The following is a 14,446-nucleotide window of genomic DNA, read 5'->3' as shown; positions in this document are numbered from 1 at the left end:
GAAAAATTCTTTTCAATATATACAACTTCATGATATTTCTAGCTTGTAAAATCTGTTTTGACAAAATCTACCCCTATGTAAATAAGATAAAATGCTGCAGTTCAATGTCAGTTATACTTCAATAATATAAAAAAATGCTGCAATTCATTTTCAAACCTAAATGATTTCCTTTAGAAGTATTAATGACATATGAATTCCTCGGGGTATTTTAAAATAAAGATTACTTTTCCCTCATTAAAGCTGAAATCAGAGCCACAAATACTTTTATAGAACAGTGCTTTTAGTAACTTTAAGAGATATTATTTAATTTTCACTAAAAAGAAAAGATTTTAAGATAAAGGTACCTCTCAACTAATTACATTAGATATGGTGACATGTTATCATGCAATAATAGGTATGAATCAATCTACTGCTGAGAACTTTATAATGTCGAACATTTCAAAGAAGATGAAAGAACTGGGGCGCCTGGGTGGCTCAGTGGGTTAAGCCGCTGCCTTCGGCTCAGGTCATGATCCCAGGTCCTGGGTTCGAGCCCCACATCGGGCTTTCTGTTCAGCGGGGAGCCTGCTTCCTCCTCTCTCTCTGCCTGCCTCTCTGCCTACTTGTGATTTCTCTCTGTCAAATAAATAAATAAAATCTTTAAAAAAAAAAAAAAGAAGATGAAAGAACATTTTTTACTATACTGAGAAACCTATGACTCAAAATATTTTATTCTGACCTTAACATGAAAGCATATGTGTGTGTGTATGTGTGTATGTATGTATGTATGTATGTATGTATGTATGTATATATATATACATACACACAACACACTTTACTATTTTAGTAAAAAGTAAATACGTTTCATTGTCAATAATTTAAATTCAAAACTAAATTTTGTGTTTGCCTTTATATACAGACATAGCATTTCTTTCCTCAAAAAACATAAATAATGTTGACATAAAAGGAGAGATCTACTAAAGACTAAGGACTAAAAGAAATCATGTTTTATATAGAACAGTATTCAAAAAACCCTCATATTTTGCGGTAGAAACATCCTAATGATAAAAACCTGTTAGTGATACTGAATGAAACACTACTAATAGAATGACTAGAAATCTCAGGTATCTTTTTTTCTCTTTTATACCTAGTGCTGAGTCAGGAGACTCACTTCATCAACACAAAATCATTTTACGAAAGCAAGTATTTTCACAAATGAAATAGATGGTTTTTATTTGCTGTTTCAAATATACTTTAAGTAAAAATATGAATGGTTATTGACCAGACTTAATAAACACAGAGAAGAAATCCAGACAGTTCTCAGACACCAAATTCCTCCTTTCTTAGTTGTGGGTATTTTAATCTGAATACGTTAGATTTAACTGTGGTTCCCACTTCATTTTTGCTGAGAATATATTTAATAACCAAAAGAGGTATTATCCAAACTACCAAAAAACTAAAAACCCAAGATACCAGGCTTCAAATTTATAGTGAACTTGATTCCGAAATAGTAATCCTTGCCTAAATCAATAATTGATGTTACTTATGGTCCATTTTAGCACATCCTTATAGCACATAAAATCAGAGTGCAGCATCCTTTGTGTTTTTACCAATGAAGAACTTGCATAGACTTTTGTTTCAAACTAGACAAACACTGTATCTGCAGGTATGCTTTTCCTCAAAGAAAATATTCAGTGGAATAGTAAAATGTAGAATTAGCAGTATAGGCATTAATTAAGATAAGTGTTCACAGAAATTATTCTAAGTGGTAAATTCTTATTCAGATTAGTTATGCTTGTAAACGATTTACTGGACTATAAGAAATAAAATAAGAAAATGGCTACCTAACATCAACAGTTATTGCTCAGTGGAAAAGGACATCAAGGACACTTGCAAGTAAAAGAATTGGATCAATATTAACGTGATTTTCATTTCATGCTTCCCCAACTCCAGTAAGCTGACAATATACTCTGATTATATGAACTGCCTCAGAGTAACACAGAAAAGGTTATTAGAGCAAGAGGTGGAAATGGAATGCACTTTTTATATTGACAGGCCTGCTAATAGAGTATACTGATTTTCCAAGACATGCAATGCATTTTTACAATTTGGTTCTGACAGCAAAAATGGAATTTCATTTATTCCTAATTCAAAATATTCATATGTAAGCAATATTTCTTAGAGCAGACCAACAAAGGGGATATTCTCAAATAGCATTTTTGAACTGAAAAAAATGCAATTAAAAAGGTGCAAGAAAATATTATTGAATTTAAGTGCGCCACTATATCAGTATAAAATGCTAACTTAATAAACTTCTTAATGGAGTGAATGCAGAAAACTGCATTCTGTGCTTTTTAAAGGAAATTTGATAAATCATATTTTAAGAATATACATGATGATAAATGTGGAATCCCTGTGCATTTTAGACTGGATATTACTTGGTAGGCTTTTGATTAGCCATGAAGTTAGGGTAATTTTTAAATATCTGAACTAGGATTTTATTATATTAAAAATCACATGGCTCACTTTACTTGTGGGAAAAAATGCTAAAACATATAGAAAACTTGGGGCAGTTTGGAACCCTCTAAATATCATACAGAGCAGAATGATGCATTATTCATCTTTGAATAATGGCTCCTATGTCAAAATGCGCTTAGAAAAAGAGTAGTATGAAATTAAGTCCATCGAAAAGAGCAAAATCAGCTATGTTTACATTAGTGACTTTTATCCTTGTTCTGTACTTCTCTGGCATTTCTAGATTTTCTACAACGAGCATGTTTCTCTTCAGGAAGGAAAGAAGGAAGGAAGAAAAGAAGGAAGAAAAGAAGAAAAAAGAATTAAAGAAACTTTGCATGATGAGTCAGGAGGAGTAGATGGTAGATGAGTAGTAGAATGGAAGAAAGTTCTGGCTCTCCTGGGAATGGAAGAAAAGATGATTCGGGCAACTTAAAGGAGGGCTGAGAGGGTGGGCACGTATCCCCTGGCAGTGGGTGGTATCAACCTGGGGAATGATGCTTGGTTTTTCTTTGAAAAGCCTCTCACACTCTTCCGTATGCAAAATTTACTTTAAAACCCTGGGAAATGGGAGTAGGAGGCATTTTGGCTAGATAAGCAACTGGCTCAGAGACATGGAAGAAAAAAAATAATAAACAAAAATTTCTTTTTAGGTATTAAAAAAATTGGAATAGCTGAGAGGTGGGGGCTGATATCGGTTATTTAAAGCAGTTTTAAAAACACCCAGAACATTTTAAAGTACATTTTTGTAAAAGACACAGAAGTGCATTCTATAAATGACACTAAGTTCATCGTAGTGATATGATATGTCTTTATGGATTGTATATCTCTATAGGATACAAGAGTAAGCCAAAATTTAACAGGTAAAGTTTAAAGTGGGGAAATGCTCAATAATGCTCTTGCAGTTAAGAAAATTCCAAATGTACCAACAGGAACACACTGTACAGTAAGAGAAGGGTATTGAGACTGAGGTTTTGTTCTCTCTACCACTTATTAGTTAGCATGTCACCTAACTTCTCTGGTCTGTCATTTTCTCAAATAAAAATTCGTTAATGGCTCTACCTATTGAGAAGTCCTTGTACAAAATGGTTTCTAACAGGCCTTTCAGCCTCATTTTGTACCATGTCCCTACACTGTCCTGTGTTCCATCACATACCACCATCTTGCATTCCCAGGACACATTATGTCATGTGGTTTGGTCCGTTGCTCCACATGGCCACCCTCTCACCTACTGGCTCGGGAAGATCTCTATTCACCCTTTCAAGTCCAGCTAAAATTTATTTCTTCAGTTAGGCAAACCCTTTCACTGAGCTCAGACAGCATTTTATACACATCAATAGAAAATATTTATCATAGTGTGCTGTAATTATTTCTAAATGCCAACTGTGTATACACTTTGTGAAAAATTAGTCTAAAAGAATATAAAGTAAGATTATGAACAGTTCTATGCCACTCAGCAATAATATAATTTTGTCAGCTCTCTATCTTCAACAGTCTTTGATGGTTTAAGTGGAAATATAGTGCTGACATAAAAAATACATTTCAAAATTTGAAAACACCATATTTGTAGACCTATTTCACAGACTCCCATCCTTCAATGTTATTACTGAAAATGATGAAAAGATGTGGCTAAAATACCATATGTATACCTTGAAATTAATCAATTATCAATTAAATTAAAAAAGCAGCAGTGAAAAAAAAAAAACACCAGCAACTAAACGCACAAAATTGAATTAATGTGGATACTCTAAATGAAATAAATAGAAGATATCATTTTCTGTTTTCAAATGGTTTATATCTCAGATTATAACACATCTAAAATCAGGTATTTTCTGAAATCATTATGAAGTGGCTGAACACAAAATGCAAAATATTGAGGCCATTTAAAGGTAATTTCTTTAACTACTGCCATTCCTGGCTCACCTGATCTCACAAAATGGTTCCTAAGTAGTTACTTGTGTGAAGTCTACTCCAACCCACCAGACTCAGAGTTAGTCACTCTCTCACCTGTGCTCCTTTATGAATGACTATGACTACTTCTGTCTATGATAACTATTTCTCTCCAGTAGACCAGGATTTTTTAACCTTGGGACTAGTGACATTTAGGGCTGGATTTGTGTTGTCATTGTTCTGTGGAAACTCTCCTGTGCATGACAAGATATTTTAGTAGCAGTCTCTGTTCAGTAGATGCTCGTAACACACGTGTACCTCCCTAACTGTTACAAAGCACCACACTACACTGTGTGCTCCTAGAAGGTAGAAACTGTCTCAAACTCTGAAGCCAACATCTAGCACATGCTTGGCATGCAGAAGATATTCAATAAATGCTCTTAAAGTAATAAGGTTATTTGATTTTTTCTGAATCTGTTTAAAGCCTACCATCTGAATCTTCAACACAAAACAGGGAGTTGTTAGAACATTTTTTTTTGTTTGTTTGTTTGTTTTTTTAAAGATTTTATTTATTTATTTGACAGAGAGATCACAAGTAGGCAGAGAGGTAAGCAGAGAGAGAGGGGGAAGCAGGCTCCCTGCTGAGCAGAGAGCCCGACTTGGGGCTCGATCCCAGGACCCCGAGATCATGACCTGAACTGAAGGCAGAGGCTTAACCCACTGAGCCACACAGGTGACCCAGAACATTTATTGATACAAAAATGCTATATAGTCTGTGTAATGCATTTGATAAGAATATCTTATAACTTAGCAATTACATAATTTGTTTTAGTTATTTTAGGAGACTATAAGAACCAAAGGGTAAAGGGGTGCCTGATGGCTCAATGGGTTCTGCATCTGCCTTAGGCTCAGGTCATGATCTCAGGGTCCTATCTTAGTGGGGAGTCTGCTTCTCCCTCTCCCTCTGACTCTCCCCAGTCTTGCTTTCACTCACTCATGTGCTCTCTCAAACGAATAAAGAAAAAAATCTTAAAAAAAGAAAAAAAGCACCAAAGGTTGAAGAGAATGCTAGGATATTAAAATATGACACTGGCACCAAAAACAGCTGAAAGATGGTCCCCTACATTTCTTTTTCTCCCTCTCTTTTCGAAGAGTTTACATCATTCAATTTTCAGTGAATTATTTTAACCATAATCAGATCACCTAGTTCATTCCAAATATGGAGTCAATTAATAATACACCAATTAAAATGGAGTTATCGAGGAACAGTACGTTTGCTAGTGTTTCTACATAAGACGAACAATAGGCTATTAAGTAAAGAAATCAAATCGTATTTCTCAAATATGATAATAACTGTAAACTCTTAAAAAAGAAGTCAGATAATTAGCTTTTTTCTGAACAATTTTTATAGATGCATTAGAATTTTTTATTCTCAGTGCTTTCCTTATTTCTGCAAGTAGCACATTACAGTAGCCACGCATATACCATCAAAACTAATTTAATTCAGATTCATTACAGAGCTGCTTTTTATTCATCAAGGTCATATCTTGATGGCTTCACAAGCTTAGATAAATCAGGTGTTAAGCAGACACATCTCTGAGGAACCTAAGGATGTTCTCATTTGCAGTTCTCAGCATATCTTATTATTTATTGTCAAAGAAATGACTGATTAACTTTGTCATCTTTGCTCCATGTTTTTTTTTCTTCCAGCTGAAGCAGTCTGCCCTCTTCTGCAATGCCTGATCAGACCTATTTAAGATGATGTCTTTGATCAGAGACATGGGGGAGTTTGCGATCTTAGGCTTTGATGAAACATTGTTCCACTATAATTTTATGGAAGGGAAACAGAGTCTTAAATGATAATCGACAGTCACAAAGACAACCAAACTTATTAGGATTCTGCACTATCCTTTGATAGCATCATCTTTAAGCACCAAAAATGTACCAGAAGTTGACCACTTCAGGTTTTATTTAAATATATAAACAATATACAAAACCTCCCTTTTCAATCATTTCCTCATTAGCTAATTTGTCCCAAAGAAGAAAAGCCTGCAAGTTAGAAGATGTATTTATGAGTTTTAAAATATGTTCCTTATATTCTTCCTTATGGTCTGTAAAATTCAGTCATCAATAAAATTTGCACTTATATGAAATTTTACCATTAGAAAACACCTAAATAATATACTGAATACATATAAAATAAGAACATTAAGCATCAGGAAAAAATCGCATGCCTCTAGGTTTTTATTAATCACATTCCAACACCAAGGTGGAAAGTATATCAAATCACACCAAATCTTTTGCACATGACAACCTCATAAATTATTCAACTCATTAGTATTACTAAGAAGTATGAAAAACTCCATCAGTATTAAAGATGTTTTCCCGCAGAAAAAGGTCAACCAAAAGTTTTAATAATGAACTTGAAGGGAAAGCTTTCCAAAGTCAATATGAAACAAAATTATTGTCCTTTTTGTCTTCTTGAAAATATAGCCAATTCTGATTATTTGCTCATATAAAAGAAAGCCCTGTTAATATATTTTCTTAGTGACTCTACATAAATTGCCTGAAAAGAATGTTCAAATTATGGCTAAATGTTCCTGCCCATCCCATCCCATGAAAATTAACTATAATTTAATGTAAATGTCTGAATTTAGGGAAAAATCAAATAATTAAAAAATTTTTAAATAAAATATTAAGTCTGCTAGTTCAGATTCAGTTCTCTTACATGAATCCAGGCTCACAGTCTGGAAACTGAGTATGCCAGGAATGAACAGAGAGACCTGACCAGTGTTCAAATCCCAGGGGCTGTTCCGATGGCCATGTAAGTATTCCCTATCGATGTAATTGAAGATTACCTCCTCAGCTTGTACAACTTGTTTAAAATTCTGAAAACCTTGATCACTGATTCAAACACTTCTAGCCATAATGAAAGTTCCACTCATAATATTTCCTTCTGTTCCTAAAAGAATTTTTTTGCCATAATGTAGAGGAATACAAATTTTTTTGACCATAGATTATAGCAGAGTTTCTGTGTATTTAATGCTTAACTTTCAAGTTAGAATGCATAGGGAAATTGAAATAGTGTCAATATTTAAAGTAGAGCAAGGAACACATTGAATTTCAATTTGTCCTAGAAGTCCTCTCAAAATGTGAAGGTTTGTACAAAAAATATACCTTTTCTATGTCTACACAAACCAAATCATTCAATCATTTGGGTGTTAGTCTACATACCACTAGACTCTAAGATACTTAAACACATTTAAATGTTTAAAGGCAGGCAGAGTGGCCAGATGATGGGCAGAATTTTTGACTTTTATATGAATATTTTAGTAGTATATGAATACAAAAGCTTTATTCAAAATACACAAAATATGTTTTCAATTAAGGTTTTCAACACTTATTTTTATTGGGTGAAGTGCTTTATAATAATTACTGATATTTGTTTCCTATTTCTTCTGGAGAAAGAATTTATAGGTTAGGAGGCACATTAAGAGCTTGGAGGATGATTCAGTAATACATTTTTCTCTTAGCAGTTTGTAATTCCTATTTCTTTTCTTCTTCTTAAAGATTTATTTAACTGAGAGAGAGACAGAGAAGCACAGAGGCAGAGGGAAAGAGAATTTCAAGCAGACTCCCCACTGAGAATGGAGCCCCATGTGGAGCTCATGACCCTGAGATCATGACCTGAGCTGAAATCAATAGTTGGACATGTAACTGAACCACACAGATGCCCCACCTCCTTCTATTTCTTAGAACAGATCACACCAGGGAGTACTCTCACACTCACTCTTCAGAATCCTCCATATTTTACTCCCTACTGTCTACATGGTTCTAAAAGTCCACTGATGTGAACTGTGATAAAGGCTGAAGGGGTATGATTTTGAATTGTTTTGGAGGTAGAATTGTTTTAGTTCTCCTTTGTCTTCCATCACATGACCTTAATCCAGAAAAAGGATATGATAATAACTTTGGCAATGGGTACCATATAGCTTTCTTGGATGTTTTATGGCATACATGTGGTCTTTGTTCTAGATATGAATAAAATAAAAACATGCCCCTGTTTACTGCTACCAAAGAACCCAACTCAGGAGAGATAGTAAGTTCTGAATACTGATGATGATGATTCAGTATTTAAAATTCATAAACTGCTACATATTTTTTTAAAATACTCTTATACCACACACAGAGAATATTTAGTATCACCCAGAGCTTCCATCTATTTCAAAGTTAGACTACTATTTTCAGTTTAGGTTCATTAACAATAGATACTATATTACCAAAACCTGACAACCAGATGTCTTAAAAGATTTTAAAATTTGTTTCTGGGGGTGCCTGGGTGGCTCAGTGGGTTAAGCCACTGCCTTCGGCTCAGGTCATGATCTCAGGGTCCTGGGATCGAGCCCCACATCGGGCTCTCTGCTCAGCCGGGAGCCTGCTTTCCCCTCTCTCTCTGCCTACTTGTGATCTCTCTCTCTCTGTCACATAAAAAAAAAAAATGTATGTACATATAATATATCATTAAAAAAAAAATTTGTTTCTGATAGGTTTTAACAATGGTTTAAGAATAGAGATATTTTATAAATTAAAGCATCCACTTTTACAGAGAACCCCAATTTTTTTTTTTCTAAGACACTCTTTAAAAGCAACCTATAGAATGCTGAATGTAGTAAAATATGGATCCTATATAATTAAACCTTTGGCAACTCATCATCACAAAAAATATCAATTTAGCCTAATTCTGTTATAAATTATCTCTAGAGTTTCCTATTTTCAAATGGGATGAATTCAAACAGGATGTGTTGGTGAAAAAGTCTAAGTTACTAGGTATATGCAATGAAGTTTAAATTATTTTAAGTTCATATTACAAAGTATGCCACTTGAAGTAGGTATTTCTAAAAATCTCTTCTGTAGAGCATAAAGATAATACCTCATTTTAAGCATAAATACAATAGCTCAAGTTAAGTGCTAAATACCTTAAGTGCTAAAATCCCTTTGGTGATCTCTCTTGTTGATTAAAGAAATTCTCTATACTACTGGTCAACTATAAGGTTTTTTCCTAATTTTTTCTATTTTTTTTTTAGTATATTCTTTCCATTAGTTACTTTTACTATATAAAGTTATGCTGTAATTTTTATCTTAGGCATAAGTTTCATATGAAATCCTCATGTATTTATTTAATTATGTTTGACTCTTACTAAGTTATATTAATTCACAGACTATTTGCACAACAAATTGCAAAAGCTTCGTACATTTTCTTTTTAACAGGATTAAGTATTTTCTCTGTTTAATCCATCAAGAACATGAATAGTTATGAATGTTTATAAATTACATAAATTTTAAAGCAGATGGCTCACTTATCACATTCAAGTAAATGAAAATTAACATAATAACAAAATAATTTTAAGAATAAAAGTAGTTAATAACAAAAATGAATAAACAGTATTCATTAATGGTATTTTCTCAGTGTATAGAATTTATAAAATTTTGAGATGATAAATCACACTTAAACTTATTAGAGAACTTAAAAATGGGACAAAATAGTCCTATTTAGATTTCCAGGTAGACAGCAAGTATTAATTTAATTTTAAAATGCAGTATTTTTATTAAATTATAAAAATATTTTGGTATTTTCTATTTATTATACCTTATATTTATTTATTTATTTATTTATTTATTTATTTAAGGTTTTACTTATTTATTTGAGAGAGAGAAGATGAGGGGAGTTGTCAGAGGGAGAAGCAGACTCCCTAATGAGTAGGAAGCCCCATGCAGGACTTGATCCTGGGACTCCAGGATCATGACCTGAGCTGCAGTTGCTTAACCAACTGAGCCACCCAGGCATCCCTGTTATACTTTTTTAAAGGACAAATTAGGGTTAGTTCTACTGTGTGATAATTGATACCTTTAATGTGAGATGGTCTTTTAAAAATTTTATTTGCAACCCCAATGGAGGACTGGGAACTTAAATGGACATATTGTAGCAGGATTTATTTTATTTTATTTATTTATTTATTTAATTTTATTTTTTAGACTGAAAAGAATAGAATAGTAATACAAAATGTTACATAATAAGATTATTAATAAGGCATTTATTTCAGTTAAATACACAAATATGTGCATATATACTAATAAAAACACCACACATATGTGTATATATATTTCATATATATATTCACATAGTATACATGAGTGTGTGTACACATATACAAATTATACATAAAAATATTTAAGTCTGAGTATGCGATTACAATTGTATATATTTTTCACACCTTGTGTCTAGGTCACCAAAGTTGAAAAGGCACTGAAAAAGAAATTCACTTTACTCTTGGTTTAGGCTGTATGAGATGGATGGATGTTGGGTAATAATCAGTTATGCAGAGTCTTACATAGAGTTATATAAACTCTATTAAGAAGCTGAAAGGTCTAAAATACATCACAGGCGAAAAACTAGGTTGATTAAGTGTCACCTGCATGATGCTGAAGGATAAAGCAGAAGACAGTATTTCTGACTTATAACCTAGAGAATTTTAAGTGCTAGGGAAGAAATGAATTATCAACCACAAAGAGTTATGTCATATCCAGAATATTTTTGTGTAAGAGGCATTGGTACTGACCATACTCTACTGCAGCTTTGAGAAGGGCTTCAGCGTGAGTGGAGCCAAATGCATTTCGAACAAACCGTCTCCTTCGGCGAAGATCATCTTCCCAGTAATCCAAACGCCAGAAATCATGCAGTTGGCTAGGAATGAGGAAATAAACAGTCGTCACTATTAATAACAATGTAAAATGGGAAATACATTTTTTACACAACATTAAAGCTTTATTTCCTTGGTCTCGATGGAAAATTAAGATGATTTTGGAGATCTTTATCTTTTACATTTGTGTTTACATATGTTTCCTGTACAAATGACCAAAACTTAAAATAGTAACATTCTTGTATTTTAAGCATTATAATACTCAGTTATGCTTTCTCTACAATGTTCTTCCATCTACTGAAAACATTAATCATGGGGAGTTTAGTAACAAATGCAGCATCAAATTACAAGTATAAATGGCACAGTTTTCATTCTTTTACACTGTTTTTAACAAGGCTTGTAAATCACAGGATAGACCTCACTACAAATAGTTTGCAATTTAATGACCGTGGTTTCTTAGTAGACTGAATTAAGATCCATAAAATATTGCTCAGTTGGATTTGGTGGAACAATGATTAAAATAATGTGCTGAAATATTCATTGAAGTAATTCCCTCCTGCCCACAGCAACCTGAGAAAAGTGCAATTTTATCCATTATTAATAATACTGAATTAGAGCTGCAAAAAATTCCAGTATGTGGTAATTGTCTTGGTAAATTATTATTCTAACACTAACAGAGTCCTTGGATGATTTTACCGCTTTCAGCTAATATAAACCATTAACAATCATAGCCTTCATTGGGTAACATTGTCTAAACCATGTTACGCTCTAAACCAATATTAAAAATCCAAGAGATAGTTCAGAAGATACTGAAATCTGTTCATTGTATATCAATGGAATGTTTCATGATATAATTTTTGTTTTCAACTTAATTTCAATAAACACTGGTGATAAATGCCACTGTTTGAGAAGTCTGTTTTTCTCTATTTACAGTATTTGGAGTAACATACTCAAGAGATAATATTCTAATTTTCCTGAGCAGCACTATTCATAAAAACACATAAAATGCTTTCATAGAAGGTTTGATTTCATTTTTATTTTGCCATTTATTGTAAAAAATACTACATTTGATTAAAGTTGTAACTATGTATGTTTTGCTCTTCATTGTTTCTCTAGTGCAAAGACAGAACATACTGTTTTTTATACAATGTTTTTAATAAATATTCAATGAATTAATTATACCAATTTGGTACTTTGGAGATATGCAGACATGTACAGTCACTGAGAACAATAATTTACTTTTGAAAAACATTTTGGATTATATAAACATATAATTTTGTTTTCCACTACATAATTATAAAAGAATGTAACAAGGTAAGGTCTATATGAAAAGAATATTAAAATTATAAGGTTTGAAGTAGAATTGAATAGACTTGTTTTTCTATACATTGTAATTATTATAACTTTATTTTTCTGTAAGAAATAAGGGTTATAAGTGCCTCTGTCACTAATTTAAAATAGGACAATTTTTGGGACAGGGGGGTGGCTAAGAATAAGGGTTATAAGTGCCCTTATAACGTAAGAATAAGGGTTATAAGTGCCTCTGTCACTAATTTAAAATAGGCCAATTTCTGGGACAGGGCGGTGGCTCAGTTGGTTAAGTGTCTGACTCTTGATTTCAGCTCAGGTCATGATCTCAGGCTTGTGAGATCAAGCCCTGCACTGGGCTTCATGCTGGGCATGGAGCCTGCTTAAGAGTCTCTCTTTCCCTCTCCCTCTGCCTCTACCCCTGCTTCCACTGTGTTCTCTCTTTTTCTAAATAAATAAATAAATAAGTAAAATGAAATAAAATAGGACCATTTCTATCCTTAAAAATACAAACTAATCCTAGTGGTTTAAGGAAGACACTGCTAAATCTTGCCATAAAGATTTTTCTTCAGAGTATGTTAAAGTTAAGATCTGAATTCAGCAGGAGAGACAGATCTAATGTTATCTCAAATTTCTAACTATACACATACTTTTCTATATTCCTCCTATTAAGTATGACTGAGAAAATTTGGACACTGTATGTAAAACAAATATACCAAGACTCTGAAAGGTGGAAAGCAGAAGACAGACTGGCTAACAACCCCAGGGCCTAAGAAACAACACCCGGGTCATCTTTTTGCCCAATATATCCTAGACTTTGAAGCAAAGAGGCTAACAACCCAGGCAGATTAATGGGTGCAGACCAAAAAAAAAAAAAATAAATAAATAAATAAATAAATAAATAAAATGCCCCCAACAAAAACCTGGTTTCTCTAGCCAAAGAACCAAGAAAGGTACAGCCCAACAAGACAGAAAACTTTTAGACAACTATTGTACTCCAGCCAAACACAAAAGAGAAACTGTGGACCCACTTACACCAAAAAGTATTAGTGGGAAGCCTACATCTGAACCCTAACCAAGGTGGAATCCTAACATCCTCACCAGGGTGGTATCAGAGAAGGTTATACAGGGAACCAGGACTTTCATGTCTGTTGACTGGTAACAAGGTATCCCACCCTCATGAGGTCGGTGAAGACCATGCGGAGGGCCTGGAATCCACCCCTCTCCCCTGCCAGCTAGACAGTAATGAGGTGTCCTTCTCCCTCCCACTGTGGTGCTATCAGTGGGGGCCTAGTAGAGAGCTAGGACTTTCACCATTGATCAACACAAATAAGGCTACCCCCACTAGTGGACACCACACAAGAGCTGGAACTCCCAACCCTGCCAAGCAGTAATGAGGAGTTGCTCACTCTCTGGATGTCAGCAGAGTTCAAGTGGGGAAACTAGATTTCTACCTACACCTGGCAGTAAAAATGCAGTGCTTCCCCATTTCTCCTAATGGAGTGATGTCAGAGAAAGTCAACCAAAATAGGAGGTTTTAATAAGGTACAAAATATCTCAGAGAAGAATAAGAAAATATCCTGCTTCAATCCAAAGTTACTTGTCATACCAAGAACCTGGAAGATCTGAAACAGAATGTAAAAAGTCACCCATAGATGCTAACGCTGAGATGACAGGGATGTTAGAATTTTCTGGCAAGGGTTCTAAACTATGTGTGATTTTTAAAAATGCTTCACTGAACATTTAGAAACATGTTTGGAGCAAATAAAAAAATAGCAAGCCACAGGAAAGAAACAGAAAGTCTCACTCAGCAAAAAATTAGAAGATGTAAAAAAGCATCAAGTATTTTGGAACTGACAAATATAATAACCAAAATGAAAAGTTCAGTGGATGGGCTCAACAGAATGGAAGGGACAGATGAAAAAACTGTTAAATGGCAGTAGAGCAATAGATACTGCCCAATCTGCATAACAGAGCAAATGGACTGAAAAAAATGAACAAAGCCTCAGGGATCTATATAACATCTAACATATTTGGGTCACTGGAGTTCTGGAAGG

At 33.7% G+C, this 14,446-nt stretch overlaps 1 protein-coding gene across 13 annotated transcripts in view; it reads right to left on the bottom strand.

Moving 5' to 3' along the window:
* NBEA (neurobeachin) overlaps positions 1 to 14,446 on the bottom strand; it is a 677,938-nt gene that overhangs the window by 220,539 nt on the left and 442,953 nt on the right. For all 13 annotated transcript variants that reach the window (XM_047723145.1, XM_047723148.1, XM_047723152.1 and 10 more), the window contains one exon: positions 11,001 to 11,125. In XM_047723145.1, coding sequence (XP_047579101.1) covers positions 11,001 to 11,125 — 125 coding nt within the window. The remainder of the gene's footprint in view (positions 1 to 11,000; positions 11,126 to 14,446) is intronic.

The sequence above is a fragment of the Lutra lutra genome, chromosome 3 (genome assembly GCF_902655055.1).
Source record: "Lutra lutra chromosome 3, mLutLut1.2, whole genome shotgun sequence".
NCBI lineage: Eukaryota > Metazoa > Chordata > Mammalia > Carnivora > Mustelidae > Lutra > Lutra lutra.
The sequence above is the reverse complement of the archived record's forward strand: the minus strand, read 5'-3'. Positions and strand labels throughout refer to the sequence as shown.